The sequence below is a fragment of the Porcisia hertigi genome, chromosome 18, assembly GCF_017918235.1.
Source record: "Porcisia hertigi strain C119 chromosome 18, whole genome shotgun sequence".
Classification (NCBI taxonomy): Eukaryota; Euglenozoa; class Kinetoplastea; order Trypanosomatida; family Trypanosomatidae; genus Porcisia; species Porcisia hertigi.
In genome coordinates, this window is record NC_090577.1 from 631,249 (window position 1) to 657,498 (window position 26,250).

General features: G+C 56.6%; 7 protein-coding genes across 7 annotated transcripts; all 7 read left to right on the top strand.

The window, feature by feature from the left end:
• Window positions 1-1,221: 1,221 nt before the first annotated feature.
• JKF63_06631 (uncharacterized protein) lies at window positions 1,222-4,122 on the top strand (the record flags this gene model as incomplete). Its single annotated transcript, XM_067902580.1, has 1 exon — window positions 1,222-4,122. The coding sequence occupies one exon, from the start codon at window positions 1,222-1,224 to the stop codon at window positions 4,120-4,122; it is 2,901 nt and encodes a 966-aa protein (XP_067757997.1).
• Window positions 4,123-9,564: 5,442 nt separating this feature from the next.
• JKF63_06632 (uncharacterized protein) lies at window positions 9,565-12,894 on the top strand (the record flags this gene model as incomplete). Its single annotated transcript, XM_067902581.1, has 1 exon — window positions 9,565-12,894. The coding sequence occupies one exon, from the start codon at window positions 9,565-9,567 to the stop codon at window positions 12,892-12,894; it is 3,330 nt and encodes a 1,109-aa protein (XP_067757998.1).
• A 929-nt stretch (window positions 12,895-13,823) lies between these two features.
• JKF63_06633 (uncharacterized protein) lies at window positions 13,824-14,912 on the top strand (the record flags this gene model as incomplete). The annotated part of the gene is made up of 1 exon (XM_067902582.1): window positions 13,824-14,912. The coding sequence occupies one exon, from the start codon at window positions 13,824-13,826 to the stop codon at window positions 14,910-14,912; it is 1,089 nt and encodes a 362-aa protein (XP_067757999.1).
• Window positions 14,913-15,637: 725 nt separating this feature from the next.
• JKF63_06634 (uncharacterized protein) lies at window positions 15,638-16,699 on the top strand (the record flags this gene model as incomplete). Its single annotated transcript, XM_067902583.1, has 1 exon — window positions 15,638-16,699. The coding sequence occupies one exon, from the start codon at window positions 15,638-15,640 to the stop codon at window positions 16,697-16,699; it is 1,062 nt and encodes a 353-aa protein (XP_067758000.1).
• A 652-nt stretch (window positions 16,700-17,351) lies between these two features.
• JKF63_06635 (uncharacterized protein) lies at window positions 17,352-19,058 on the top strand (the record flags this gene model as incomplete). The annotated part of the gene is made up of 1 exon (XM_067902584.1): window positions 17,352-19,058. The coding sequence occupies one exon, from the start codon at window positions 17,352-17,354 to the stop codon at window positions 19,056-19,058; it is 1,707 nt and encodes a 568-aa protein (XP_067758001.1).
• A 2,010-nt stretch (window positions 19,059-21,068) lies between these two features.
• Window positions 21,069-21,536, top strand: JKF63_06636 (uncharacterized protein; the record flags this gene model as incomplete). The annotated part of the gene is made up of 1 exon (XM_067902585.1): window positions 21,069-21,536. One exon carries the CDS (start codon window positions 21,069-21,071, stop codon window positions 21,534-21,536), a length of 468 nt encoding a protein of 155 aa, XP_067758002.1.
• Window positions 21,537-23,836: 2,300 nt separating this feature from the next.
• On the top strand, window positions 23,837-24,781 carry JKF63_06637 (uncharacterized protein; the record flags this gene model as incomplete). Its single annotated transcript, XM_067902586.1, has 1 exon — window positions 23,837-24,781. One exon carries the CDS (start codon window positions 23,837-23,839, stop codon window positions 24,779-24,781), a length of 945 nt encoding a protein of 314 aa, XP_067758003.1.
• Window positions 24,782-26,250: the final 1,469 nt, after the last annotated feature.

A 26,250-nucleotide genomic window follows, 5' to 3' on the forward strand; every position in this document is an offset into this window, starting at 1 on the left:
ATAGCCGCACTGTGCAGGGCGGCGGGGGAGTGTGTGTGCGTGATTCCCTGGCATGTATCTTGTGTCCTCATCTTTCTGTGGGTTCAGATGAGCAGGATATGTTTTGTCTACTATATTTCACTGCGCCATCCTTTGTGCACACGTCCGTCTAGTGTACACACATGCGGAGTGTGTTCATAAGACGAACACCACACTAAGCCGCTCTGAATGAGCGACCGTGCTTCCCTTTCCTGCCGGTGCATCTACCTGAGAGACACGTACTTATCGTAGCACAGGATAATACTGAATGACGCTCAAATCAAACGTCGCACAATTTTTAAAACTGTGGTTGATGAAAACAAACGAATCCATATTGAACGGTGGATGTGAAATAGAGAGAGAGGAGGAGGAGGCGATTACATCCGCGCAGCAGTCGGCTGCATATCACTTTTGTGTGTATGCCCCGTTGACGTGCATGCCTCTCGTGTTCATCTCTTACGCCGCGTCTGTGGTTAACTGGTGTGTGATGCTGCGCGCGCCCTTCATCACGCCAATGACGCCGCATGCCTCTGCACTCTTTACTGCGCGGTTTCTTCTTCTTCTTTGTGTGTGTGTGTGTCCTCGCTTTTTTCAACCCACTGCCAGGTCCCGCCTTCCTGCCTGCCTATTCTATGTATGTGCCGCCACTCGTGGTGGACATCCTGCATTCCTCACGCGTCCCATGAGCACACCAACTCTCCGTCTCTATACCCACTCTTTTTTTTTTTGTATTTCTGCTCCACCTAGGTAATTGTACTAGAGTGATATCCGAAGAGAGGCAGGCATATCTACATATATTTTTGGGGTCACATCAACAGTGACCCTTGGCAAACGTGCGCACATTTTTTAAAACGCAAATCCCTCTGTATATACATAAATATTTTACTACTAGTCTCATTCGAAGAGGCGTTCGAGTAGGCTCCGACAAACACCGCTCGTCTTTCTTTTTTTGGTGCTTGCTTTTTCGTTACCCAGGCTCGTTCTCTTCCACTGGGTTGTCGTGAAACAGATCTTCCTTCCCTGCCCCCCCCCCCCCCTTCTCACCTTGACATCGCTCGTCTCGCGGCTTATTGGAGGCGAACAGGCTGAGGTAGATTTAATCCTCCCCTCGTCCTCGTTATCCGCTAGGAGAACGCACACCCCGCTCTCCCTGCATCAACTGACGACTCTTTTCTTCAGCCCACATCACCATCAGCAGCGGCAATGCACGCTGGTAGGCCTGGCAAGGACGTCGCCGCGTTCGGGGACAGGCCCACGAGCCCGTCTGACGTGGAGATCGCCCCGCAGAGGCCGCAGCGCCGCCAGTCGGTTTTGTCGAAGGCGGTGAGTGAGCATGATGAGCGCGCGACAGGTCCGGCGACGGACTTGCTGCCGCCTTCGAAGGGTCTGACGACGGAGGAGGCGGAGGAGCTGCTGGAAAAGTACGGGCGCAACGAACTGCCAGAGAAGAGGACGCCGAGCTGGCTGATCTACGTGCGTGGACTGTGGGGCCCGATGCCCGCTGCGCTGTGGATTGCGATCATCATTGAGTTTGCGCTGGAGAATTGGCCTGACGGCGCCATTCTGTTCGCCATCCAAATCGCAAATGCGACGATCGGGTGGTACGAAACCGTCAAGGCCGGGGACGCTGTTGCTGCGTTGAAGAACTCTCTGAAACCGATCGCGACGGTGTACCGCGACTCGAAGTGGCAGCAGATCGACGCTGCGCTGCTTGTGCCTGGCGACCTTGTGAAGCTTGCCGCTGGCTCTGCGGTGCCTGCGGATTGCAGCATCAACGAGGGTGTGATCGACGTGGACGAGGCCGCGCTGACGGGTGAGTCGTTGCCTGTGACGATGGGTCCGGAGCACATGCCGAAGATGGGGTCAAACGTTGTGCGCGGCGAGGTGGAGGGCACGGTGCAGTACACCGGCACGCTGACGTTCTTCGGCAAGACAGCTGCGCTTCTGCAATCCGTGGAGTCGGATCTGGGCAACATACACGTGATTCTGAGCCGCGTGATGGTCGCGCTGTGCGCGGTCTCGTTCATGATGTGCATGTGCTGCTTCATCTACCTGCTGGCGAGGTTCTACGAGTCGTTCCGCCGCGCGCTGCAGTTCGCTGTGGTTGTGCTGGTGGTGTCGATTCCGATTGCGCTGGAGATTGTGGTGACGACGACGCTTGCGGTGGGGTCGAAGCACCTGTCGAAGCACAAGATTATCGTGACGAAGCTGTCGGCGATCGAGATGATGTCCGGTGTGAACATGCTGTGCTCTGACAAGACGGGAACGCTGACGCTGAACAAGATGGAGATACAGGAGCAGTGCTTCACATTCGAGGAGGGCAATGATCTGCGCTCGACACTTGTGCTGGCGGCGCTGGCTGCGAAGTGGCGCGAGCCACCGCGTGATGCGCTGGACACTATGGTATTGGGCGCAGCGGATCTGGACGAGTGCGACAACTACCAGCAGTTGGCGTTTGTGCCGTTCGACCCGACGACGAAGCGCACCGCGGCGACGCTTGTAGACCGGCGCAGCGGCGAGAAGTTTGAGGTGACGAAGGGCGCGCCGCACGTGATCCTGCAGATGGTCTACAACCAGGACGCCATCAACGACGAAGTTGTAGAGATCATCGACAGCCTGGCTTCGCGCGGCATCCGGTGCCTGTCTGTGGCGAAGACGGACCAGAAGGGCCGCTGGCACATGGCCGGCATCCTGACGTTCCTGGACCCGCCGCGCCCGGACACGAAGGATACGATCCGTCGCAGCAAGGAGTACGGTGTGGATGTGAAGATGATCACTGGCGACCACTTGCTGATTGCGAAGGAGATGTGCCGCATGCTGGACCTGGACCCGAACATCTTGACAGCGGACAAGCTGCCGAAGATCAAGGATGCGAATGACCTGCCGAGCAACCTCGGCGAGAAGTACGGCGACATGATGTTGTCTGTTGGCGGGTTTGCGCAGGTGTTCCCGGAGCACAAGTTTATGATTGTGGAGACGCTGCGCCAGCGTGGGTTCACATGCGCGATGACGGGCGACGGCGTGAACGACGCGCCTGCGCTGAAGCGTGCTGACGTGGGTATTGCGGTGCACGGTGCGACGGATGCTGCGCGTGCTGCGGCGGATATGGTGCTGACAGAGCCCGGCCTGAGCGTGGTGGTGGATGCGATGCTTGTGTCGCGCGAGGTGTTTCAGCGCATGCTGTCGTTCTTGACGTACCGCATTGCTGCAACACTGCAGCTTGTGTGCTTCTTCTTCATTGCTTGCTTCAGCTTGACGCCGAAGGACTTCGGCAGCACGGACCCGAACTTCCAGTTCTTCCACCTGCCCGTGCTGATGTTCATGTTGATCACACTGCTGAACGATGGCTGCTTGATGACGATTGGGTATGACCACGTGATTCCGTCCGAGCGGCCACAGAAGTGGAACCTGCCGGTGGTGTTCGTGAGCGCGTCGATTCTAGCGGCTGTTGCGTGCGGGTCGTCGCTACTGCTGCTGTGGATCGGTCTGGAGGCCTACAGCGATGACTACTACATGAACTCGTGGTTCCACCACTTGGGCCTCGCGCAGTTGCCGCAGGGAAAGCTCGTGACGCTGATGTACCTGAAGATCTCGATTTCGGACTTCCTGACGCTGTTCTCGTCGCGCACGGGTGGCAAGTTCTTCTTCTTCATGGCGCCAAGCCCGATCCTGTTCTGCGGTGCGATCATCTCTCTCCTGGTGTCGACTTTGGCTGCGTCGTTCTGGCACAAGTCGAGACCGGACCATGTGCTGACGGAGGGTCTCGCTCTGGGCAGCACGAATGCGGAGAGGCTGTTGCCGCTGTGGGTGTGGATCTACTGCATTGTGTGGTGGTTAGTGCAGGACATCGTGAAGGTTTTGTCGCACAAGGTGATGGATGCCGTGGACCTGTTTGGGTGTGTGTCGGACGCTGCGGGCTCCGGGCCCATCAAACCGTACAGCGATGGCTTGGATGACAACGGGTTCGCGCCGAAGAAGAAGACGCCTAGCGTGGGCGCTTCCAGCATGTCGCACCAGGTCATTGAGGGCGCACACAATGGGGTTCACTCGCCATTGGAGGATGTCACCCCTGTGGACGGGTATGCCCCGAAGAAGAGGAAGTAGTGTCACGTGTGGGTGTGTGTGAGGGCGGGGGGGGGGAAGGGAAAGGAGGGAGGAGAGGCTGAGCAGAGTCAAATGTGTTCCTGGCGTGGGGCTTCGGTCTCGATAGGACACCTCCTGTGTTGAGTGGAACAGGGAATGTGCGTCTACATCATTACCCGGGCAAACCGTCTTGTCGGTCGGTCGTTGGGTAGTACGGGGCGGGTAATCCTCCCACCCACTCCCCTCCTCCTCCCGTTTTGCATGTTTCATTTTGTTATCTGGCGCTCCCTTCCTTGTCTGGTGGTCTTTGTACGTGTGGTCAAATATTAGGCATTCTATAAACGCTCTTTTCCACTTCGAAAGGTTCTCCAGTTTTTTTTGTTTTGCATGAGATCTGCTCATGTGTCCGGACTCATGTGCAGGATAATGTGCTTGTCATGGTGTTCTGATATTTATTCACGCATGCACATGTGTGTGCGTTATTTGAAAGTCTCACGGAGGGAGGAGCGGTTCTGCAAAACCTGTTGGCGGTTCTCTCTCCCCGGTTTCCTTTCGCATAAGGAAGTGTTGGACGTCACGTTCCCACGACGTGAACATGCGCAGGTCTACAGCTGCCCTTCTCCTCTGCCGATTGCCCATTCCTCGTGTTGTGGCGCTGTGTGGTGCGAGGAGGGGCGTGCGAACAGAGGATGCAACGTGGAGATGTGCAATCCCTAAAGAAATACTATGTCTCGGGCCCCCCTTCCTCTGGAACTCCGCTCTCTTTATATATATATATGTTCAACCCTTCCCCCGTTCAGTTCGAGCGACTCGAATAGATAAGTTCAGAGGAGTACGGGCATGTGTGTGACGATGATGCGGTCGATATTTCGGACTTTGAGCGTTTTTATTTCTGTCTTTTTTTTTTAGCTCCTCTTCGCTTTTTTTTTTCTTATGCTAACAAAAACAAGTGTTGTGGGTTGAACACAAAGGCTGACGAGAGCGTGTCCGCCGCTGCTGCTGCCGCCGCCCCCGGCGTCTCTTCCTCCTCCTGCTTCTCCACGTCTTTACCAACTCGCGCCCTCCTCTTTTATTTTTGTCCCGTTGATGAACAAAGGAAGGAGAAGTGTGTGTGTGTGTGTGTGTGTGTGGACGTCTTACAAGGAGGGAGGAGGAGGAGCGCCGTCAGCGTTGAGCGGGCGGGCGGGCGAGTATTTTAAGGTTGTAAGACCGTGTTGTTCTCGTTCGTTCTCTTCTTTTCTCTGACGTCTTTTTATTTTCCCTGGCTGCCGTGCAATCCGCTCTCTCCTGTTCTACTGTGTATGCACGATGGCCACTATGGCTTTTGGCGGTGCGTTCGTGCAATCGTTGAGGCGACAGAAGGAGTCAAGAGCAGCCCTCGAAGGGAGGGGTCGTGTCGTGGGCGGTCCCCAAATTTATTTTGCACTTGCTTTTTTTTTTCCGGTCCGCTTGCTTATCCCGTTGTGGCACCTCGCCTCTCTGGAACGCACGCACGCACACGCAACCCCTGCATTGCGTAGAAAAGCAAATGCATCCCCGACATTGAGGCGCTGGTGAATGCGCTGGTGCGTGTAAATTGTGAAGAGGGCTAACGTTGAGTTTGAAGGGTTGCGTGCTTGTCTCTCTCTCTTACGTGGAGTCTCCACGTTTCCCCTCTCCTCCCCCTTCCAATGTTTCTCCCCGACTCCCTTTCTTTGATCTACTTTTCACTGCATGGAGTTGCAGTGGGGTAGGCACCTCCGAACTTCCCCTTTCTCTTTTTACATATACCCCTCCACGAGTACATCGGTGCCCTACCGCCGCCGACAGCACCCGTTTCACTCGTTCAGCAGCAGCACCCACATCCGCCCCATTCTCGTCCTGTATAATTTCTTTTCGGACAGGTGTGTGTCTGTGGATGCGGCTGTGTCTGTATGCGTGTGCGCGCGGATGCCTTGAGTTGGTTCAGAGAGAAGATGCCAAGTGCAGAGGGGGAGGAGGCTTGCTGGAGATCGGGATAACAAGAAACGCCAAGAGTAAGTTTTATTGAGAGGGATGTCTTAATTCCAGGGCGAGGTATAATATCTACAGCCCCCCCCTCCTCCCCGTTTCTGCCTCTCTACAGAGGGAGGGGGTTCCCGACGTTTCGAATTCGAAGTAATTTTGTGTTTTTTTTTCTCTCATTATGTTGTCATGCTTCCATTTTTTTTCTTGTTTTTTTGAGCTTTATGCATTTGACTTGAAAAGACTTTATTTCAAGGAAAGAGGGGAAAGAGGGGAAAGGGGATGCCTGCGTCTGCCTCCTCTCGTTTTTTTTTGTGTTTGTATGCGTACATTGATCCACCGGCATCATTCACCAATTTCTCATTTCTCCGTCTATGTTCCCCCCCTTTAAAATAAAAAAGTATTTCCCCCGTTTTTCCCGCCCCTCCCCTCCTCCTCCTCCCTTCTCAGCCAACCCCTCTTTCTTAGACGCACTCCTACCCGTGTTTTCGTGCTCTCTAGGTATCCTATTGGATACCCAGCGTAGCGAATGGTGGAAGCAAGCGGCGTGAAGGTGAAAGATGGAGGAGGTCACGTTAGGTCCACAGAGACACCTCCTCGCGTGAGAAAAGGAGGGAGGGACGGAAGGAGTGTGTGTGTGTGTGTGTGAGGAGGGGTGGGGGCTGACAAGACACGAAAAAACCTCCCATTCCTCTACATTTCTCTCCCCCAAGCCTACTCCTGCCCCCCTCTTTCACCCTCCCCCAAAACACACACACACACACCAAAGGAAGACGATGTAATGCGGGGGGGGTGTTGAGGGACAGACAGGAGGAGGAGGAGATGCCTAGAGGAAGGCGTGGGGTGGGTGTAACACGAACGTAAACGAAACCGACGCCTTCTCCATCTTTCAGCCCCCGCTTAAAAAAAATCTTCACTTGTGTGTTCCCCCCCCCCCCCCAGCGCCGAATAAGCCCACACTCCTGGCGATGTGCGTGCTCTTTGTAAAAAGGAAGAAGGGGGACCGTTGTCTAGCAGACGACAAGACTCACTGCCCAAACATCCCAAACGCATCTGCACACTTTATGAAGGCGAGTGTCAACCGCCCATGCACTCCTGGCTATGGACCTCGTGCGACTCCCATACAGGAATTGGAGCCTGAGGAGCTTTAGTTGAAGTAGCGAGTGCGATGTCAAGACATTTGCCCCACCTCGGAAAGGCAGAGGTGGTGGTGGTGGTGGTGGTGGTGGGGGGCATCAAGTGCGTGCACTTACTCGCATGCACTTCTCTTCTTTCAAGTTTTCATGCATGGGCTACGTAACACTCCCCCCCCCTCTCTTCCCTCCTGTCGACCACGGCATTGCACGTGAGCTGCCTTTCATGTTTGATCACTCATCACCACTACACGTGCTCATACGCACGCATCACCGCCGTGTTATACTCCGTTTTTACGCATCCGTCGGCGATGGAGGGCACACGCCCCGCCCACGGATCCAGGGTTCACTGCGCACAGTATGAGGAAACCAGGCAGACCCCTCTCCCCTCCCCCCCCCTTATCCACCTGCCAAATGTGCACCCCCACTTCTCTGGTGCTCACAAGGACAGGTGCCCCTATATAGCGTAAGAGGTTAGGGTGCTCCATTGCTACTGGTGTCGGCGGCCAGGACGTGGATGACGCTGCGTCGGTGCGGCCTTTGACGGTGAGCATCTCTCGAGTAGCCCCCATGATGGGCAGAGTGTGCCGACGCCACTGGAGCGCATCTCCCCCGCCCAGCACCGCCTAGCGGTGAGGAGCCGTAGGCACCACGAGAAATGCACCTGGCGACGCCCGGCATGATGGGATCGGCTGCGAGCGGGGGCGGGGGGGGTGCCCTGGGGAAGCGGGGTGGGGGGGGGGGAGGTGGGGCAGAGCCTGAGGCGGATGCCGCGCTGAGTGGAAGGAGGCGGCATTGGCGTAACGCGTGTGTAGTGCCCTCCTTCCCCCTCCCCCCACCCACTCTTCCCCCCCCCCTCCCCTTCTGCACCGCGCGGTGCGCCTGTGGACGGACGCGGATGCTGAATGATGCTTGGACTCATCTTATTTTGTGACGAGATGAGCTCGTGGAGAGACGAGGTGCTCTGTGCATTTTGTTGGCGCCATATGGCGGGGGAGGGTGCGCGGGAGAAAAATACGATGCACAAGCGGGATGTAGCCGCTGTTGTACTGAAAGCCGATCGCACGCACAATTCTCTAATGAGGCGGGGGGAGGGAAACAGTCGGTCGGTACGGCTACGGTTTTACCCATGCACAATTTAATGGGAGGCGAAAACTCGCGCCCGCGCTTTTTGTTTGTTCTCCTCCCCGCGTTTGTTTGCTCGTGTCTTTTATCGACGTCGATACAACCTCAAACTCTCTTGGCCTCATCAAGCGCGGTATTGGGGGGGGGGGCGGGTCAAAGGGTGCGGAGGGAGCTCCAATAAAAAATATTTATCGCAGCACTCGCAGTCTCTAGCCCCCCCCCCCTCCTATTCAGCCACTGTTCGTTCAGTGGCACATGCGCAGATACGTCTGCACATATCGTCCCTGCTCTGCTCTCCTCCTCTTATACACACACACACACGCACACACACACACACACACACACACACACACACACACACCTTGCCGGCATGTCTGTTTCTTGGGCTCGCTTCTGTTGTTTGCCACTCTTTGTTGTCTTTTGAAATCCTCCTGTAGCGTGTAAAGTTTGAGCTCACCGCGTTGTCACATGGAGGACAAGGGGTGGCGCTTCTCTCCTCACCGCTTCCATTCGCTTGCGTGCTCGTTTTTCTTTCATTATATTTCTGGTGGAGAGGGGGCGCCGTGCGTATACATCTGTATTTTTGTCACCCCCCCCCCCGGAGCGTCTTTTATACCGTGCACGTGACTACATCGAGAATTCTCTTTCATCACTGGGTTTTGCAGTCTTGATGTCACTTAGCAGCGACAACCACGAATCAAAGCAAAGACTTACACCGCATGTGGCCATGAGTCCTGTCGCAGAAACCGCTAACGGTGCTCTTTGCATCCCCATCAAGGATAGCTGGCACCAGCGGTGCCCACGCGTGGCTTCTCCAACGCTGGGCGCGATAGGGATGACACGGACTAGCGCGACCTTCTCCACGCATAGCCCCGCGGCTCCAGTGGCATCGCCAATGGAGAGCATCGGCGTTGTTGTGCGCTTGAAGGGCGCCCCAAAGATGTCCTCGTCAGCGGCTCTTCTGTCCTTTGAAATTGAGGATGGCACACTTGTAACGCCACAGATGCCCAGCTGCGTCCCCTCACCCACCAACGGATTCGCTTCTCCACGCCTGCAAAGCTCACAGCATACGCCTCGAGAAGACGGTACCCCACCGGACTCGTCGACTGTACAGTCGGCATCATTTGCCGGGTGTGAGTGTGAGGCGACTGCTAGGGCCACTGGGGCTTCTGGATGTCCTGCGCCTCTCTCGACGCTTTCTTGGGCCCCGGTCCCTGTCCCTATGAAGATGGACGCCTCTTCCCTGCCGACAAACCCCCTAGCGACTAACGTATCGGTGACGCACCACGGAGAGGACAGCAGCGCCGCTCCTAGGGCCGGGTCTGGTGACGCGGCTGTGACGGACATCAGCATTGGGTCACGCGGGCGCCTGCTCACCATCACCACTCCCAGAACGGAAGAGCGCCGGCACTACGAGTTTGGCGAGGTATTGGGCCCTGAGGTAACGAACAAAGCCCTCTGTGAACGTCTTACTCCCTCCATCATGACGCAGCTGGTGGCTGGCTACAGTGTCTGCGTTCTGTGCTACGGTCAAACAGGGAGCGGCAAAACGTACACGATGAGCGCACTGGCGCCGGCCGTTGCAGAGGAAGTCTTTCGTTCCATCGACGCCAACAACGAGATGGTGGAGATGAGCTGCATACAGATATATAAGGACAAGGCCTATAACCTTCTTGGTGGTGCCCGCGCTGACACGTTTGGTGTCGAGCTGTCGACCCCGATGACGAGCTGTCACGGCGGCGGCGTCGGCGTCGGCGGTGGTGGTGGTTGCTGCCACCTTGGGAGCGCCCCGGAGCCCAAAGTTTTGATACGAAGCACTGCTGAGATGATGGCAAAAATGAAAGCGGCATTTCGACTCTGCGTGACGGACGCGCACTCTCTCAACGCCCGTAGTTCGCGCTCCTTTATCATCCTTTCTCTTCACCTCACATGCTTTCTCGAAGGTGCCCCCATAACAACGACACGGGTTACGCTGGTCGACCTCGCTGGCACAGGAGGCCTCTCGGAGAGAGGCGCCACAGGAGGTGAGGCAGCTGACCAGGCCGTCTTCATCGAACGATCTTTGATGGCGCTGCGGCAGTGCGTGGTTTCAGGCGTCACAGATGCAGAGTTGCCACAGTTTCGAGAATCACTGCTCACCACATACCTCGCACCATGCTTACGCAGCTGGCACCTTATTTTACTCCTCACCGTTTCTCTGGAGGCAGGCAGCTACGAGGAGACCGAGTCATCCCTCGAGTTTGGTACCAAGGCGCGATACCGAAAGGTAAAGAAGGTAAAACGATGCGTCGAGGAGCAGCTGTCGGGCTCTGTGCCACGCCGGTCGGACTTGCCCGGCTTTTTCCCAACCGCGAACACCGCCGGTAGCGCAGGAAGTAAAGGGGGTGCGGCCTCACTCGAAGGCAACACTGCCGTCAGGGAACTTCAGGGCGTCGTGGAGGTTCTTCAGTACCGCATCGAAGTCTTGGAGGAGGCACTGAGGATCGATCTGCAGCGGACCGCCATGGCGGCCACACACTCATCGTTGACAGGGGGGCCTCTCGACGCCGCCAATGCGGCAACGGCGGCATTGATGGGCGTGCACGCCACGCCGCTCGCCGACGCAGAGGCTTTGCAGCACGAGTTGCGGTACTATCGTGGTCTGCTACAGGAGCGGAAAGAGGATCTCCGCCGCCTGCGGGGTCAACCTTCTGTAACGGGTGCTGAGGTCGGCCGCGTGCAGTCAATGCGGTCTAACTCGTTCCACACGTCGTCGCCAGCGCTTGGAGAAGACGACGTAGTTACGGATGTTGATCCACAGGAGCCCGAGACGGCAGTAACCTCTGCAGAGGGTAACGACAGCTGTGATACACACGCACACTTTGGTGAAAGCGATGCCGACGATGCACACGCGCAGCTTCTACGGCGCGTAGGCCAGCTGGGTGCGCTTCCCTCATGCTGCAACAACCATGAAGATATGCGGTATGGGGTCGCGCTGGATGCTCTGCGCAACGCGGCGCTGCGTGCCACTGAGGAGTACGACGAGGTGCGCGAGCGGCTGCTCGTTGTCTCCAGCTCGCTGGGCGGGATGCGCACTCAGTATCGCCGCCTTGTCGACGAGGTGTTGCGTGTGAACAAGCGCCTGCTCGCCACCGACGAGGTGCTCGGGGAGCGGTGCACTGCCCTGGAGGCGGTGAAGCTGCGAGCGGCGACGATGGAAACGGAGCGGGAGAGCCTGCGTCTGCAGCTGTTTCAGGCGTACGCGGATCAGTCGATTCGAGAAGATATGACGCGCCTTTACCTTGACACAAAGCTGCTCGCCACCAACGCCGATGAAGCCGTCGCTGGCGACCGACAGACAGAGCAGCAGGTGGAGCTAGAGAAAGTCCAGGCCCACCAGCAAGTACTCTGTGGCAAGATCACTGAGCTGGTGGATAACGTCGAACAGCTGACACGCTCTGTCGCGCAGAGGGATGTCTCTCTCGCGGCACTGGAGTCTGTCATCACACCTGCTCAGCGTGCGCTTTTCCACACCTCGAATACCGTCATGGTCAACGGCGAACACGGAACCGGCAGCCATGGTGCCAGTGATGGACGACTGCTCAACAAGACTTCACCGGCTATTCCCGGCGAAGACGGAGGTAGTGCCGCTGACTGCTTTAGTCTCTTGCAGTCATGCGTGTCGGAGCTCAGTTCCCTGCTCACGCAAGAGCGGCAGCAGCACCAGTTAACCCAGTGCGAGCTCCTGGAGGCCCGTGAGGACGCACGACGCAGCCGCCAGGAACAACGACAGGCGCTCTTTCAACAACAGGAAGAAGAACGGCGTGTAGTTCAGCTGACGAGAGAGAACTACGAGTTGCGCCAACAGAACAGGCGTCATCAGCTTTACCTCGACCAGATGCACGCCAGTTTTCATGAACAACTCCAGCAGCTGAGACACCGACACGAGGAGAAGATGGCCGAGCTGCGAAGCACCGTGAGAGACCTACCGTGGCGTCAGTGCAACAGCGCTGAGACAACCAGGGAGGGGTACGGCAGTCGAGACGAGGACAACATTGGCGTGGTATCGGCGGTCGCCACGCCTGTCAATACTGGCCGCAACACGTTGCAGAGGGTGTCATCAAGCAGGGATCGGCCGTCTGAAGGCACCATGCGTGGTTGTAGTAGTGTGTCACTCGCGGCAGTGCATGTGATGGGCAGTGGGGATAAAAGGTTGGGCGCATCAACACGGAGACAACGGTCTAGTCGAGGGCGGCATTCGCTTACCAAGCCGAGTGGTCGCCATCGCAGAGACGTGGAAGGCCTGACTACGTTAACAACGTATAGCGCGGTCGAGGCAGCAACTGCTGCTGCGCGGCCACAGCACATCAGGCGGTCGTCAAAGGTGGTGGCGCGTCGCTCATCGAGCGTCACAAGGGCAAAGTTGCAACTCTTCGCCACGTATGGCGGGCCAGCAAACCCCGGCGGTGCGCCATCGCCTTTCTCCACATCCGACGTCCTTGCGTCTGCCCGACCGGCAACGCGGCGCCGTGTTCAGACGCCAACTGCACCACACGGGAAACGCCAAAAGTGAGCACGGTGGAGAGGTCGGAGCGTACAGTGCCTGGGGAGGGTCCGTGCGCGTGGCCATCGGTCTTGGGTGAATCGGTCACTGTCTAATACACACCGAGCGCACGTGTGCTTTGACTCCGTCGCCTTCGCGTTGTTTGTATTTCTCAGCTCGCCGTATTCATTGCGTCTTACTTGCCGTTTTTGCTTAATTTTCGAGCCCAACGACATCCCCAAGGAGGCGCACTCGCACACGCACTGAAGTTCGCGTGCGATGATTGGCTCTGTCGCTGCATGTTCTCATTGACCCCCCTCCCCCCCCGCTCCCCCACTTTTCTTTTTAGTGTCAGTGCGTAGACTCTCTCCCTTTTCTCCCCCTACCTCACCCCCTTCCTCATTGCCCTGTAGTCGTTTCGTTTTACACACTCGTCGCACTTGCCTTCTAACCGTATGCACGACACTCGTTGTGGACGCACTTGGCACATGCCCGCTCTCTTACATGGTGGCGTATAAATCTCTCCCCTTTCTTTCTCCCCTCACTGGACACCTTCCATCACCAACTCCCCCTGTACTCCCCCCCCTCCCCGCGCACATGCATGTATGTGTGTGTATATATACATTATACACACACACACACATACACACACACACACACGTTGTTTAATCTTGCGATTGCGCCACTACCCGAACGTGCACAACACTTTCTGGAGCCATCATTCTAAACACAAAAAACACACCAGTGTGTGCGCCCCCCTCCTCCCCTCCCCTCTCCCCCCTGTATATGTATATATGTATATATATATATATATAGTCTGTTGCACCGTCTTGCATATATAATCGAAATTCTTAACGGTATACGTAGACGCTCGCCTTCTTAGTGTCGCGTCCCTTCCCCCCCCCCCCACCCACACCACCACCACCACCACTACAACGAGGAGTTCCTCTAATGTGACAATGACGGACTCCGCGCTGGGTCTGGCGAGTGTCTTCTGCGGATGCCAGGCTAACATCTTCTTCCTGGAGCTCATAATCACTGGCTCTCCGCACACCTACTACGCCCTCACTTGTGCGCAGTATGTGTGCGTCGTTGTCTTCACCCTTCCCTTTTTGTTGCGCTTCCGGAAACACCACTCGGAGCAGGGGGTGGCGTCCACCTGTTGGCCCTTCCAGTGGCGCCGCTCCCGCATCCTGCTTCGCCACAAGCTGATCCTCGCCGTTGCCGGGTGGGCGATGTCTCTCGGCAGCAACCTCTCCTTTGGGTTTAACATCTCCATTCCGCTGCACGCAACTTTTCGTTCTTCTTCGCTGATGCTCAACATGGTCGTTGGGTACATGTTTGGTAGGCGTTTCACGCCGTCGCAGGTGGCATGCGCCTTGCTCATTTGTGTTGGTCTCATCGCGTTGACCGCAGAGAAGGTTCGCAGGTCGAGCGGCGCGGGCGCAGAGGCGGCGTATGGCACTGGAGACGACGTGTCGACGCCAACGTGGCACTGGATGTGTGGAGTAGCTATTCTGGTGGCCACTACTATTTGCACTACAGCTCTGGGCATCTTCCAAGACCACATGTACAGTCACGCCCGTGCACTCGAGGCAGCGAGGACGGTCCCAATAAAAAATGATGATGCTCCGTTGATGTGGCTAGAGGCGCTTTGCTGCTCGCATCTCTTCGCCATCCCGCTCTTTCTTCTCAAACCAGCGCGTCTTTACACCGAAGCTGCGCACCTCAGAGAAGGCAGTCCGCTGCACGTGGCGTTGAACTGCCTCACGCAGGTCGTATGCATTGCTGGCGTCTACGTTCTGAACGACACGACCTCATCCTTCACGCTCACGCTGGTCTTGACACTGCGTAAACTTGCCAGCTTTGTGCTGTCCGTCGTCTACTTTGGCCACTACCGACACTTTTCGAATGTGGAATGGGTCGCCATGTTCGGCGCTCTCATGGCCGGCACAGCGTACCCGTTCCTGAAGGGAAAGAGGACGCACCCCCACAAACCTGGTGAAGGGGGAGTGGTGAGCCCTTCAAAAGTGGGGAAGCGACACTGATCAACCCCAGGAGGAGCTCATCTTCGGCGAATGGAGTCTTTATTGAGATAGCGGAGCTGCGTGTTTTTCTTCCCCCTCCTCCCACTAAATGAAAGCTTTCCTTACCACTCATCGTTGCACGCCTGGAAGAAAGGGGTACCACATGTGGCAGGCTGGCATATGCACAAGTGTATTCATAACACGAGACAGCATAGGGGTGCATGCTTTGTGTGTGTCGCGGGGCATTGAGGGTATTCGATGCCGCAGCGGGCCTTCACTGCACCAAAAAAGCATATATATATATATCCATGTGCGCGCGCGCGCGTGTGTGTGTGTGTGAACACCACCCGCGTGGCAGTCCATGCCAATCATCTTGTTAGCCTTCGTATTGCGTCTTCCATCTTTACTCTCTGCCTTTTATATCTCTTTCCAGTCTCCACCGCTTCACTCTTTTCAAGCCCAGGGGGGGGGGGGAGGAGCACCGGCCGCAAACGCACAGTATAACACATCGCTGGGCTCAGATGACTGAACCGGAGACGATCGTGTCGCGCAAAGAGCGCGCGAACCCTGGCATCGATGACTCTGTTGCTTTTGTGGTTGGAGATGAAGAGCGCTCTTTGTTCTTCTCCAAGTGTGTTTTGATGCTCCACAGCCCCATTCTTTCGTGCCTACTTTAAGACGCACACTGCGCAGCTCACCACTTCGAGTTGTGGTGAATCCACAGGCATTCGCGTTTGCTGAGGCACATGAACCCGCTGAGCGCTGAAGCCGCTCTGCGTTTGTGCCACAGCGCGTATCATGCCGATGACAACATCTTCTGGTCGCTGCTGCGGGGCTGTGAGAACGCAGATGAGCCGCACAAACCGGCGGCGCTACGGGCTGTGCTTTCACTATTTGCTGCGTGCGTAAAATCCGAGTTGTACGCACACGCAAAAGCGGCAAGTGCGACCGCTGCCGGCGCTGTCACAGTGCACACTTTTTACAGTGCGCTCAAAGTGTGTGCGCGCTGCGCAGCCACGCTTCCGTCGGAGACGCGACGTCTGATCGGGCTGGACGCGCTTCTTGCCACATGCTTTGACTTTGTGCGGACTCCCGGAGCTTGGCAGGGTACACGACGCTGGCGCCGTCTTCACGACCGATACCCCGAGCTTACCGAGATGCTAGCGACCGCCAAAACTGCTTCTGCTACAACGTCTAGCCCGAACGGGGAAGGGAGTACCGATGGTGCTGCTAACGACCCTCCGTCTCCGCTACGGCATGTGCTCTTGTCACCAAAGAAGGAGTCGGCCACAACAACCGGGGCAGCGACTGCTCTTGTGACAACGAAGTCGGCTGTGCCCGTGCCGGATGCGTTTGCGGAGCACCTTCGGCAGACGGAACGTGTGGCATTGGCAGCGCAGTGGTGGTGGCGTACCATCTCAACAGAGGTTACATCGCTGCGTGAGCGCTGTGCAGCTCTCAAGGCTAGTGCACAGCGTGACGAGGCTGCTGCAGAAGCGTTGACGCTTTATCTGGCCGAGGTGAGCGCGTATGTGCAAGCACTGCGATGCGCCGGGGTGGAGGTGCAACGAGTGTATGCTACTGCTGCTTCAACGTGTAGTGCGCCGTCATCTTTACCTCCCTCTACTCCTGCATCTTTGTTCCCGACGGCTGCCTCGACTGCGCACGAGCTGAGGAGCATCCTGCGGTGCGCTTTATCGTTGGCTCTGGCACAGAGGTCAGCCGTGGATGATCTCCTGTCCTTGGAGCAAGACGCGGTACACAAACTTGACGTCGAGCTCGCACGGCTGCGCGCAAACACCTTTTAAAGCTGAATGCCTTTTTTTTTGATGAACGTGGTCTTCAAACGGGTTCGTGCTGTCGCTTTTCTCTCAAATTGTACAGCTCTCCTCTCAGGCAGGCAGGGGAGGGGCGGTGGTGGTGGTGGTGGCTGGAGTCCTTTCCCAAAGAGCTGTGCCGCGCCACTGACGAGCGAATGGCGCACCGCGTTGTCTCCAGCATCTAACCGGTGCTCTCATTCATCCCACAAAATGACGCGCGTCTGCGTATGAAAAAAAAAGTGTTTGCATCCTCTCCCTCGTCTCTTCGAGGAGAGGCACGATAGGGGACACCCACAGGCGCGTGAACAGGATGGGGTCGCACGTCCACAAAAAGACAAAACCTTCGCGCTTTTCTGCGGCTGTGCAGCTTTCCCGCCCCGGGGAGGATTCAAGTCTGCTCCTGACGTCTATTTTTGTTTCATCTTCCCGTTTTTCCCTTTCCTTTTTTTTTCTCTTCCCCACTTCGATGCTTGGCGGCGCATTGTTTATCCTGTTTCACTGGAGGGCATCGGTGGCGGTGGTGGTGGTGGTGGGGCTCACTCTCTCATGCGCAGACATATTTTGCCCTCTTTTGCTTCTCCTCTCCCACCCGACATAAAAACACCCAGGCAGACACTCACCGAGAGGCTTAGAGGACAGAATGTTGTCGGTGGACCCCGGGCATGAGCGGGTTCTTGAGGATCCGCTTCTCATGCTGCGGCTGTACAAGCGCGTCGCGTACGGACTTGTCCCGCGATCACACCCCGACAACACCCGAAGGTTTCTGCCATCGTTTCTCGCTGTGGACTCCCGCTTTGTCGAGTCGAACAACGCTGCGGTAGACGCGGCGGCGCTCCTCACGGTCGTTGGGCCAATTTTCCCGACCTCTTTGCTGGCGCAGAGGGAGGTGTGCCTTCTTCTGCGTGTTCTGCCGCTGGAGGAAGAGGAGGGGGAGGGGCGGGATGGGGCTGCGGGGGATAAGGAGAATAGTGGCACCTTTGGTGTGGCACAGGGGGGCAAAGGACGCTCACCCGAAAGGGGTATCCGGCCTGGTTGTTTCATGCTGGCGTTGCGAAACATGATTCCTTTTAGGACGTGGCAGGTGTCGCAGACCGTAGCGACTGTCCGGCGTGCGATACAGCAGAGTTCTGTAATGAGTTCGTTTGAAGAGCACGTCGTCGACATCTTAGATTGGCAGGCCAACTGCCGCCGCCAGGTAAAGGAGGCAGCCCCACCTCAGTTGGAGCGCTGGGAGGCCCTGGCGTTCATGGAGGAGACCTGCGCACTAAGTAGCTCCGAGTCCCACGAACTATTGCACTACTGCTTCAGCGAAGGGGGTAGGGAAGCCGAGAGCCATGCGATAACTGGCTCGTCTTTCGGTTGCGAGGTGCAGTTGTTGCACCAGCTCCTCTTCAGTGAAGTGATTCCTTGTGTAGCTGAGTACTCGCTCCTCATGGGACGCTTTGCTGAAGCTTCACTAGATGTTGGAGAGGTGGAGGACTCTACCACCGGAACGCTCGCTCTCCAAAGCAGTCTGGCTTCAATGGATCTAAAATTCCCCGAGGACGGTGCGATGCTGTCACCCGATTTGGATCTAGGGACGCTGGTGCGGGCAGAGCTAACGCCGCGGCAGTTCTTCTACGTGTGCACCCTTCTGCACACCGGGTTCCGCCAGGAGGAGTCTGATCAGCTCTACTACTATCTGAAGGATAACGACGCCGGAGATGGGTTGCTCGTCGCCAACTTGTTGGCTGCATATCGGCAGTACTTCCCTTCAGTTACGGTTTCAGTGCTCCAGTTGGTCCAGGCGGCCGTGAGGCAGTGGGTGCGACGCAACGCCAAGGATGCACCGGCATTTGTAGAGCTTTACTCGTCTCTTAGAGAGTGGGGCACCGCCCAAGTGCCCATCAAACCATTCGTCAAAGCGCTGCGCGGAGCTGGGGTGCCGAACGGCATCTCGGGTGTGCTCGATGTGGAGCTCGAGTGGCTGCGGCTGAAGGCTCCAACTCGTGTAGATTTGCTTCTAGTGCTGTGCACCCCCGTACCCCCATCACGCGCTGCCGTTGTCCGCAAGCTGTTTGACCGACTCGATAAGCGCAATTGTGGGACTGTTACCGAGGCTGCGGCTCTCGAGGGCTTCCGTCCAGAGTTCATCGAGGGCAGCGCCTTGCGTCGACAAGGTGTCATGTGGAGGAGGGCGCTCGAAGGGTACTTGGAGGAGCTGGGAGAGGGAGGGCTCGACTACGACGTCTTCGCTTACTTTTGGTACATGATTTCTGCCGGCATCGAGGATGACCCGACATTCACGATAACCGTCTGGCAGGCGTTCGGCCTCGCTAGGGATTGGAAACGATCTGGCCGTGACTAGTCACACTAGAAAGGGAGAGGGGGAGGGCAAACGAGGAGAGCTGGTCCGTGGAGACCGGCGTCGTATACCCTTGAAAGGAAAAGAGGCAAGGATGGTCATGTCTTCTAGCCGCAGGGCCCGACCCTGCGTGTACACGAGCAGCAGGCGCCCACAGAGCCTCTCCTAACCTGCCGACTGGTGATGAAGTCCACTGAACAGCTTACGACCCCATTCATACCGCCGTATCGACGTCAGTTGAAAAAGTGAGTGTGCGAGCAGGTGCGTGCGCGCAGCTTAACTTGCCGCGGCTTGCGTCAGCCGCCTACGGTTTAAGCGCTTGCGACCCTCGCGCATTTCTCTGGTCGCCTCTCTCTCTCTCAGCCCAGTCCCTCCCCCTTTTTCCCCGCGTTTCAACGGCCGTGAAGAATATCCGATGTAGGGGTGCTCATGAGGTCAGCCAACAGCGCAGTCGAGAGCAAAGAACAAAAGTAAATGCGAAGTGGTGGGGGCGCTCGGTTGACATCACCGAAGGAATGCGAAGGCAAACAAAAAAAGGGTGCCTGTAATGGTATAGAGCGCGCCAAAGACAACACCTAGATTATTGTCGGCGTGTGTATGTGTATGTGTGTGGATTACTCTGTAGACGGTGCGTGAGGTCCACGTGGTCTGCCGTCTTTATTTTCTTCGGATGTGCTCGTCCCGTCACAAAATAAGATGAGTCCAAGCATCATTCAGCATCCGCGTCCGTCCACAGGCGCACCGCGCGGTGCAGAAGGGGAGGGGGGGGAAGAGTGGGTGGGGGGAGGGGGAAGGAGGGCACTACACACGCGTTACGCCAATGCCGCCTCCTTCCACTCAGCGCGGCATCCGCCTCAGGCTCTGCCCCACCTCCCCCCCCCCCCACCCCACCCCGCTTCCCCAGGGCACCCCCCCCCGCCCCCGCTCGCAGCCGATCCCATCAGGCCGGGCGTCGCCAGGTGCATTTCTCGTGGTGCCTACGGCTCCTCACCGCTAGGCGGTGCTGGGCGGGGGAGATGCGCTCCAGTGGCGTCGGCACACTCTGCCCATCATGGGGGCTACTCGAGAGATGCTCACCGTCAAAGGCCGCACCGACGCAGCGTCATCCGCGTCCTGGCCGCCGACACCAGTAGCAATGGAGCACCCTAACCTCTTACGCTATATAGGGGCACCTGTCCTTGTGAGCACCAGAGAGGTGGTGGTGCACATTTGGCAGGTGGATAAGGGGGGGGCGGAGGAGGGGGAGGAGGAGAGAGGGGTCTGCCTGGTTTCCTCATAATGTGCGCAGTGAACCCTGGATCCGTGGGAGGGGCGTGTGCCCTCCATCGCCGACGGATGCGTAAAAACGGAGTATAACACGGCGGTGATGCGTGCCTAGGGGCGCATGGGCGGTCTTCCTAGTATATTACTAAGCTCTTCACTTACCCTACTTCAACGCCTTGCACTGTGTGTGTTCTACACATGTTATCGTGCTGGTGCGTGTCTACATGTCCATCCTCTCAAGTTCTCTCTCTACGCACACTCTCTCTACTCTTCCTCTATTTACATAGTTTTCTGTGGCTTCTGCATCAGCGGTGTTGAACCACGATTTTTTCACCTGCGCCTCCTTCCCCCCCCCCTCCTGTCGTTCCCACAGGGGAGTCTTGGAGCTGCCTTGTTCTGCTTTTTTTTGCTGCAGTATTCTGCCTTGGACTAGTCGTTGTATGTCACGGCCTATCCCCTCTGCCGCTCGACGTTCGGCGCCACGTGTACTCTGTGAACCATCATCATCAGTGACGCGCCGGGGGAAAGCTCAGGTGGCGGTGTCTGCGAGGTTGCGAACATCAGCTCCATCCCTCGCTTACTAGCTGGTCCGGGTGCCTTTTTTTTTTCACGGCGTTGGTTCACCTCAGCTGTCATACACATCACTGGAGGCTTCCGCTCCACCATTTCTGTAGTTCTCACGCAGTGCTCCTTTCATCTTTGATCGTGTTTGTTGTTGTTGATCACAACTGTCGTATTGTCGTTGTCGTCATGAGCGGACTGGAGCTCATCGCACTCTTGCCGTTCGGTATCGCTGGCTGGAAGCTATTCCAGAAGCTGGGACACCAACAGAGTCTCATAGAGCAGCATGAGATGACCATCAATAGCCAGAGGGAGATGCTCGAGTTCATTGTGAGAACCGATAGAACCAGTGCTTTAATGAGTCGGCTCAGCATCGCGGCGGCAGCCGGCACGGTGGCCTTAGCGTGTACGGTGACCTACAAGGGTTGGGCACACTTGAAATCCACTACGGTCCGACCACCGCCGAACTACGAGCCCACGAAAGCCAGTTTTGATGCAGAACAGTGCGTCATTTGTTTAGAAAACTGCAAAGACACCGTCTTCCAGCCATGCCGACACCTCTGCACCTGCTGGACCTGCGCGAGTCGTATCGAGAATGGCGCCTGTCCCACCTGCCGTGCACCAATTGAGGCTATGCAGTTTGTTTACCAACAATGACGGCATGGAAGGTGGCTAGCCAGTCCCGGGGGCTCGCGTCACAGACATTTACATCCGTTACAGCAGCAGCAGCAGCAGCAGCAGCAGCCGCTACCGACCCCCTTCCCCGCTCCTCCCCCCTCCCCCCTTTGCGTTGTCGTTGCTTGCATTCATTTGTGTTGACTCAGCATCTTGGGCTTTTTTTTCGCTCACTGTTTTATTGTATTGCGCACGTTTCTTTTTATGCTGTTTTTGTTTTTGTTTTTGCGCGTTTGTGCTTGTGTGTGTGTGTGTGTGTGCAAATTGCTGCAAATCCCCCTGCTTTCGTGAGTGCGTTCTTGTTTCTGGGGAAATAACTGCGACTCACAGGGTTGCCCCCTTCCACCCCCCCCCCTCCCCCCCCTCCCCCCCCCCCGAAGGAGGCAGTACTCGAGACAGTACCACACTCCAGCGAGCCCTGGTGGTGTGAGCGTCTATTTCTTGTCGTGGATTCATCACCCAGTCTTACGATTGATGGCGCCGAAGGAGCTGGCTTTTCCCTCCTCCTCCCCCTCCTCCCCCCCCCTTATCCACCTGCCAAATGTGCACCACCACCTCTCTGGTGCTCACAAGGACAGGTGCCCCTATATAGCGTAAGAGGTTAGGGTGCTCCATTGCTACTGGTGTCGGCGGCCAGGACGTGGATGACGCTGCGTCGGTGCGGCCTTTGACGGTGAGCATCTCTCGAGTAGCCCCCATGATGGGCAGAGTGTGCCGACGCCACTGGAGCGCATCTCCCCCGCCCAGCACCGCCTAGCGGTGAGGAGCCGTAGGCACCACGAGAAATGCACCTGGCGACGCCCGGCATGATGGGATCGGCTGCGAACGAGGGCGGGGGGGGGTGCCCTGGGGAAGCGGGGTGGGGTGGGGGAGGTGGGGCAGAGCCTGAGGCGGATGCCGCGCTGAGTGGAAGGAGGCGGCATTGGCGTAACGCGTGTGTAGTGCCCTCCTTCCCCCTCCCCCCACCCACTCTTCCCCCCCCTCCCCTTCTGCACCGCGCGGTGCGCCTGTGGACGGACGCGGATGCTGAATGATGCTTGGACTCATCTCATTTTGTGACGAGATGAGCTCGTGGAGAGACGAGGTGCTCTGTGCATTTTGTTGGCGCCATATGGCGGGGGAGGGTGCGCGGGAGAAAAACACAATGTGAGAGTTTTATGAAGAAAGAGATGCGCTGCGAATGACGCAAGCGGGACAGTGGTCGTGAACTGGCTCGTATGTGCGCACCGGTCGCCAAGGAGGGGTGGGGACGCGGAATATGCGTGTGCCCAGGCAGGCCAATATGCCTGAGGATCTGAAGATTGCTGAGCACATGTATGCCGCTGTGAAACGTCATTGTAACCCCCCCCCCCCCCAATGCTCCTTTCTCCTCCCCCCCTTTGTCTGCCGCTGTGGCGCCTATTCGGTCTGGTCCGCATCATTCGGAAAAAAATGGCGGCGTGGGGGAGAGCGCCTCGCGCCCCCCCCCCTTGTTTCGTGTGATCACCGCGCCATTCGGCCAAAGAGTACCTGGCGCTGATTTTTTTGCGTGCTTCGCTGTGTCATCTCGAGTTCTTCACTCCCTCCCCTACTCAAAACACTCACACGAATAAACACAGTCGTGTCAGGGTCGTGGCCTCTTGAGGGGCTGCTTGTTCCTCGACACGCATATGTTTCCCCTACGGGGGGGGCACAAGCACTTTTACTTGAAAGGTGGACACCCATGACCCTGGGACCTACTTCTTTTTTCCTTGAATCTACTACGAGGTTGCACAAGGCATGCCACTGACTGGGCAGGTCGGCACTAGAGTATTTTTTTTTTATGGCGAGGGTCGTAGCGCCCCCCCCCCATTCCTTGCTGTGCAATCTGCACCCGGTTGCCGCTTTCCCGTAAGGTGGCTTGTTGGTCTTTCACACCTGCGGAAAGGTTGGTCCTTTGCGGGGGATGCACCAGACAAGACATGAAGGCAAGCGCGCTGTGTGTATGCCGCTCGCGGTGCTCAGCATGATGGTGACAAGGTGCACACTTGCGTTGTAGTTTCTTTCTCTTTCCTGGCTTTGTATCTTTCTCTGATTCTCTCTCCTTGTGCCCCCCCGGCCCTCTGCCCCTCTGCCCTCTGCCCTCCCTCGCAGCTCCAACCCTGGCCAAAAGAAAAGACTCATTTTCTCAGTACTGTGCCCCGGTTGTCCTCGTCGCGGCCTTCACGCCCCTCCCCCCCCCTCTCCCACCACCAACACCTACACAAACGCACACACACACTTATACGTACGTACATTATTGTAAATACAACACCCTTTGACTGATGCCGCGCAAAATTATTCTTGATTGCGATCCTGGAGTGGATGATGCCGTCGCTATCCTTCTCGCACACGGCAATCCAGAGATTGAGCTTCTGGCCATCACGACGGTGGCGGGAAACCAGACCCTGGATAAGGTGACTCGGAATGCGCAGCTGGTGGCTGATGTGGCCGGCATTGTTGGTGTGCCCATCGCGGCCGGTTGCAGCAGGCCCCTCGTGCGCAAAGTGCAGACTGCTGCACACATCCACGGCGAAAGTGGCATGGGCACCGTCGCTTACCCCTCAACGTTCAAGGCGAAGGTAGATGATCGCCACGCAGTGCAGCTGATAATCGACCTGGTCATGTCGCACGAGCCCAAGACGATCACACTGGTACCCACGGGCGGCTTGACAAACATTGCGATGGCTGCCCGCCTGGAGCCTCGTATCGTGGAGCGTGTGAAGGAGGTGGTTCTCATGGGTGGCGGTTGCCATATTGGTAACGTGTCCGCCGTCGCTGAGTTTAACGTCGCCTTCGATCCGGAGGCGGCGCACATTGTCTTCAACGAAAGCTGGGACGTGACGATGGTGGGCTTGGATCTCACGCATCAGGCGCTGGCAACGCCCGCAGTTCTGCAGAGGGTGAAAGAGGTAGGCACGAGGCCGGCTGCCTTCATCCTGGAGAGTATGGCCTTCTACACGAATGTGTACCAGAAAAATAACAATACGGACGCTGTGGTACACGACCCCTGCGCTGTGGCATACGTCATCGACCCCACGGTGATGATAACCGAACGCGTGCCCGTGAATATCGAACTGACTGGGGAACTGACGGCCGGCATGACCGTTGCGGACTTTGGCTACCCGCGACCACAGAAATGCCATACGCAGGTGGCGCTGAATCTCGACGTCGAAAAGTTCTGGGGGCTCGTGATTGACGCACTGGTGCGGATCGGCAACCCTCAGTAAGGTGTGTGTCCGTGGTGCCCCATAAGGCGGCGTAGAGAGAGAGTACCAGGCGTCTCTAATTAGCCCCCCCCCTCCCCGCCCGCCCTCTACTGTTTCCGTGCCATTTTTTTTTTGCGAGATACAGCTCCGTCCCACCTGGGGAACAGTGATCGGTGGGTGGGAGGGGGGGGGGGCAAAGAGCATAAACGATTCGATGTCGAGAAGCCTCGATATAGGAGATGGGTCAATCCCGATGACAAGAGAGAAGATTACAAGGCAATTGCGCCGCTCTTTTTTTTTCTGTCATTGAAATCTTCTTAGGTACTTGCTTTTTTATTTTTCTTTTCCCCACACTTTTTTTTTGCTTTCTCTCCCCCCTCTTCCCTCTCTTTCCTGGCTTCTGCCTCACCTTTCACGAGGTTTCTCTTTTTTTTTTGTTTTCCAGACCCTCACAATGGTGGAGGCGCATCTCTAACACGCCGATTTCTCGAGAATATTCAAATATGAATACTAACATCGAAATACCCAACGGTTTTAATGGTGCATTTGACATGTGTTCTATCGAGAGCTCCACGGCTGCTCTCGCGCCGCCGCGCGACTTTTACAGCCGTTTTTTGTGTATTTGGGTTACTGTGAGTGTTGTGCACCGACCTAGTTCCTGCCTTGAGGGTGGGAGACAGTGATAGGCTATATAAATATTTTAGTTTACTAGTTAAGCTTGTAGGACATATACACAACTCGAAAAAAAAGAAAGGTGTTTATCTCAGTTGCCGAATCGGGCGTGCGTGTCTTCACATGTGCATCCTTCGCTCTCGATGTTTTTTTTTTCGTATGTGCGTGTGTGCGCGCTATCTTCACCCTCGTGTTCTCTTTGCTTCCTACACACACATACACCCGCACACACACACACACTCGCACACACACTCGCACACACACTCACACACACACACACACTCGCACACACACTCGCACACAAGCACTCTTTAGCATCTTTGTAAGTGCCTGTGTCTACACACCAACCCACCTAGCACAAGTAGGCCTGTGTCTCATACATCTGGCCTTCACCCGTCTTCTTCCAAAAGCTTCACCTTGCGACACCAGCTTTACTGCTTATCCGTACACACATACGGACCTCGGGCACATCCTCCAATCCCTTGCATTATTGGTCAAGCTCTTCGCCGCACGCACCAAACTCTTCGATCTGATTTCTCCCCCCTCTCGGCTTCCTTCGTCTTCACGCATATACGTGCATGTTGACATTCCCATTCGACACCCCCTCCCTCATCCCACTGAACAAACAAAAGTAACGCATTCGTGTTGACGTGGGGGTATTTCTGAGTTATTGGATACACAAAGCATAAACACGGAGATATTCGCGTTCAACTTTGATTTTTTTTGTTGTTTTTATCTGCTCCACCCCCCACCCCCTGTACACTTTCACTTGGAGGGAGCTGCGTGAGATCGCTTTCCTCTTTTTTTTGTTTTTGATC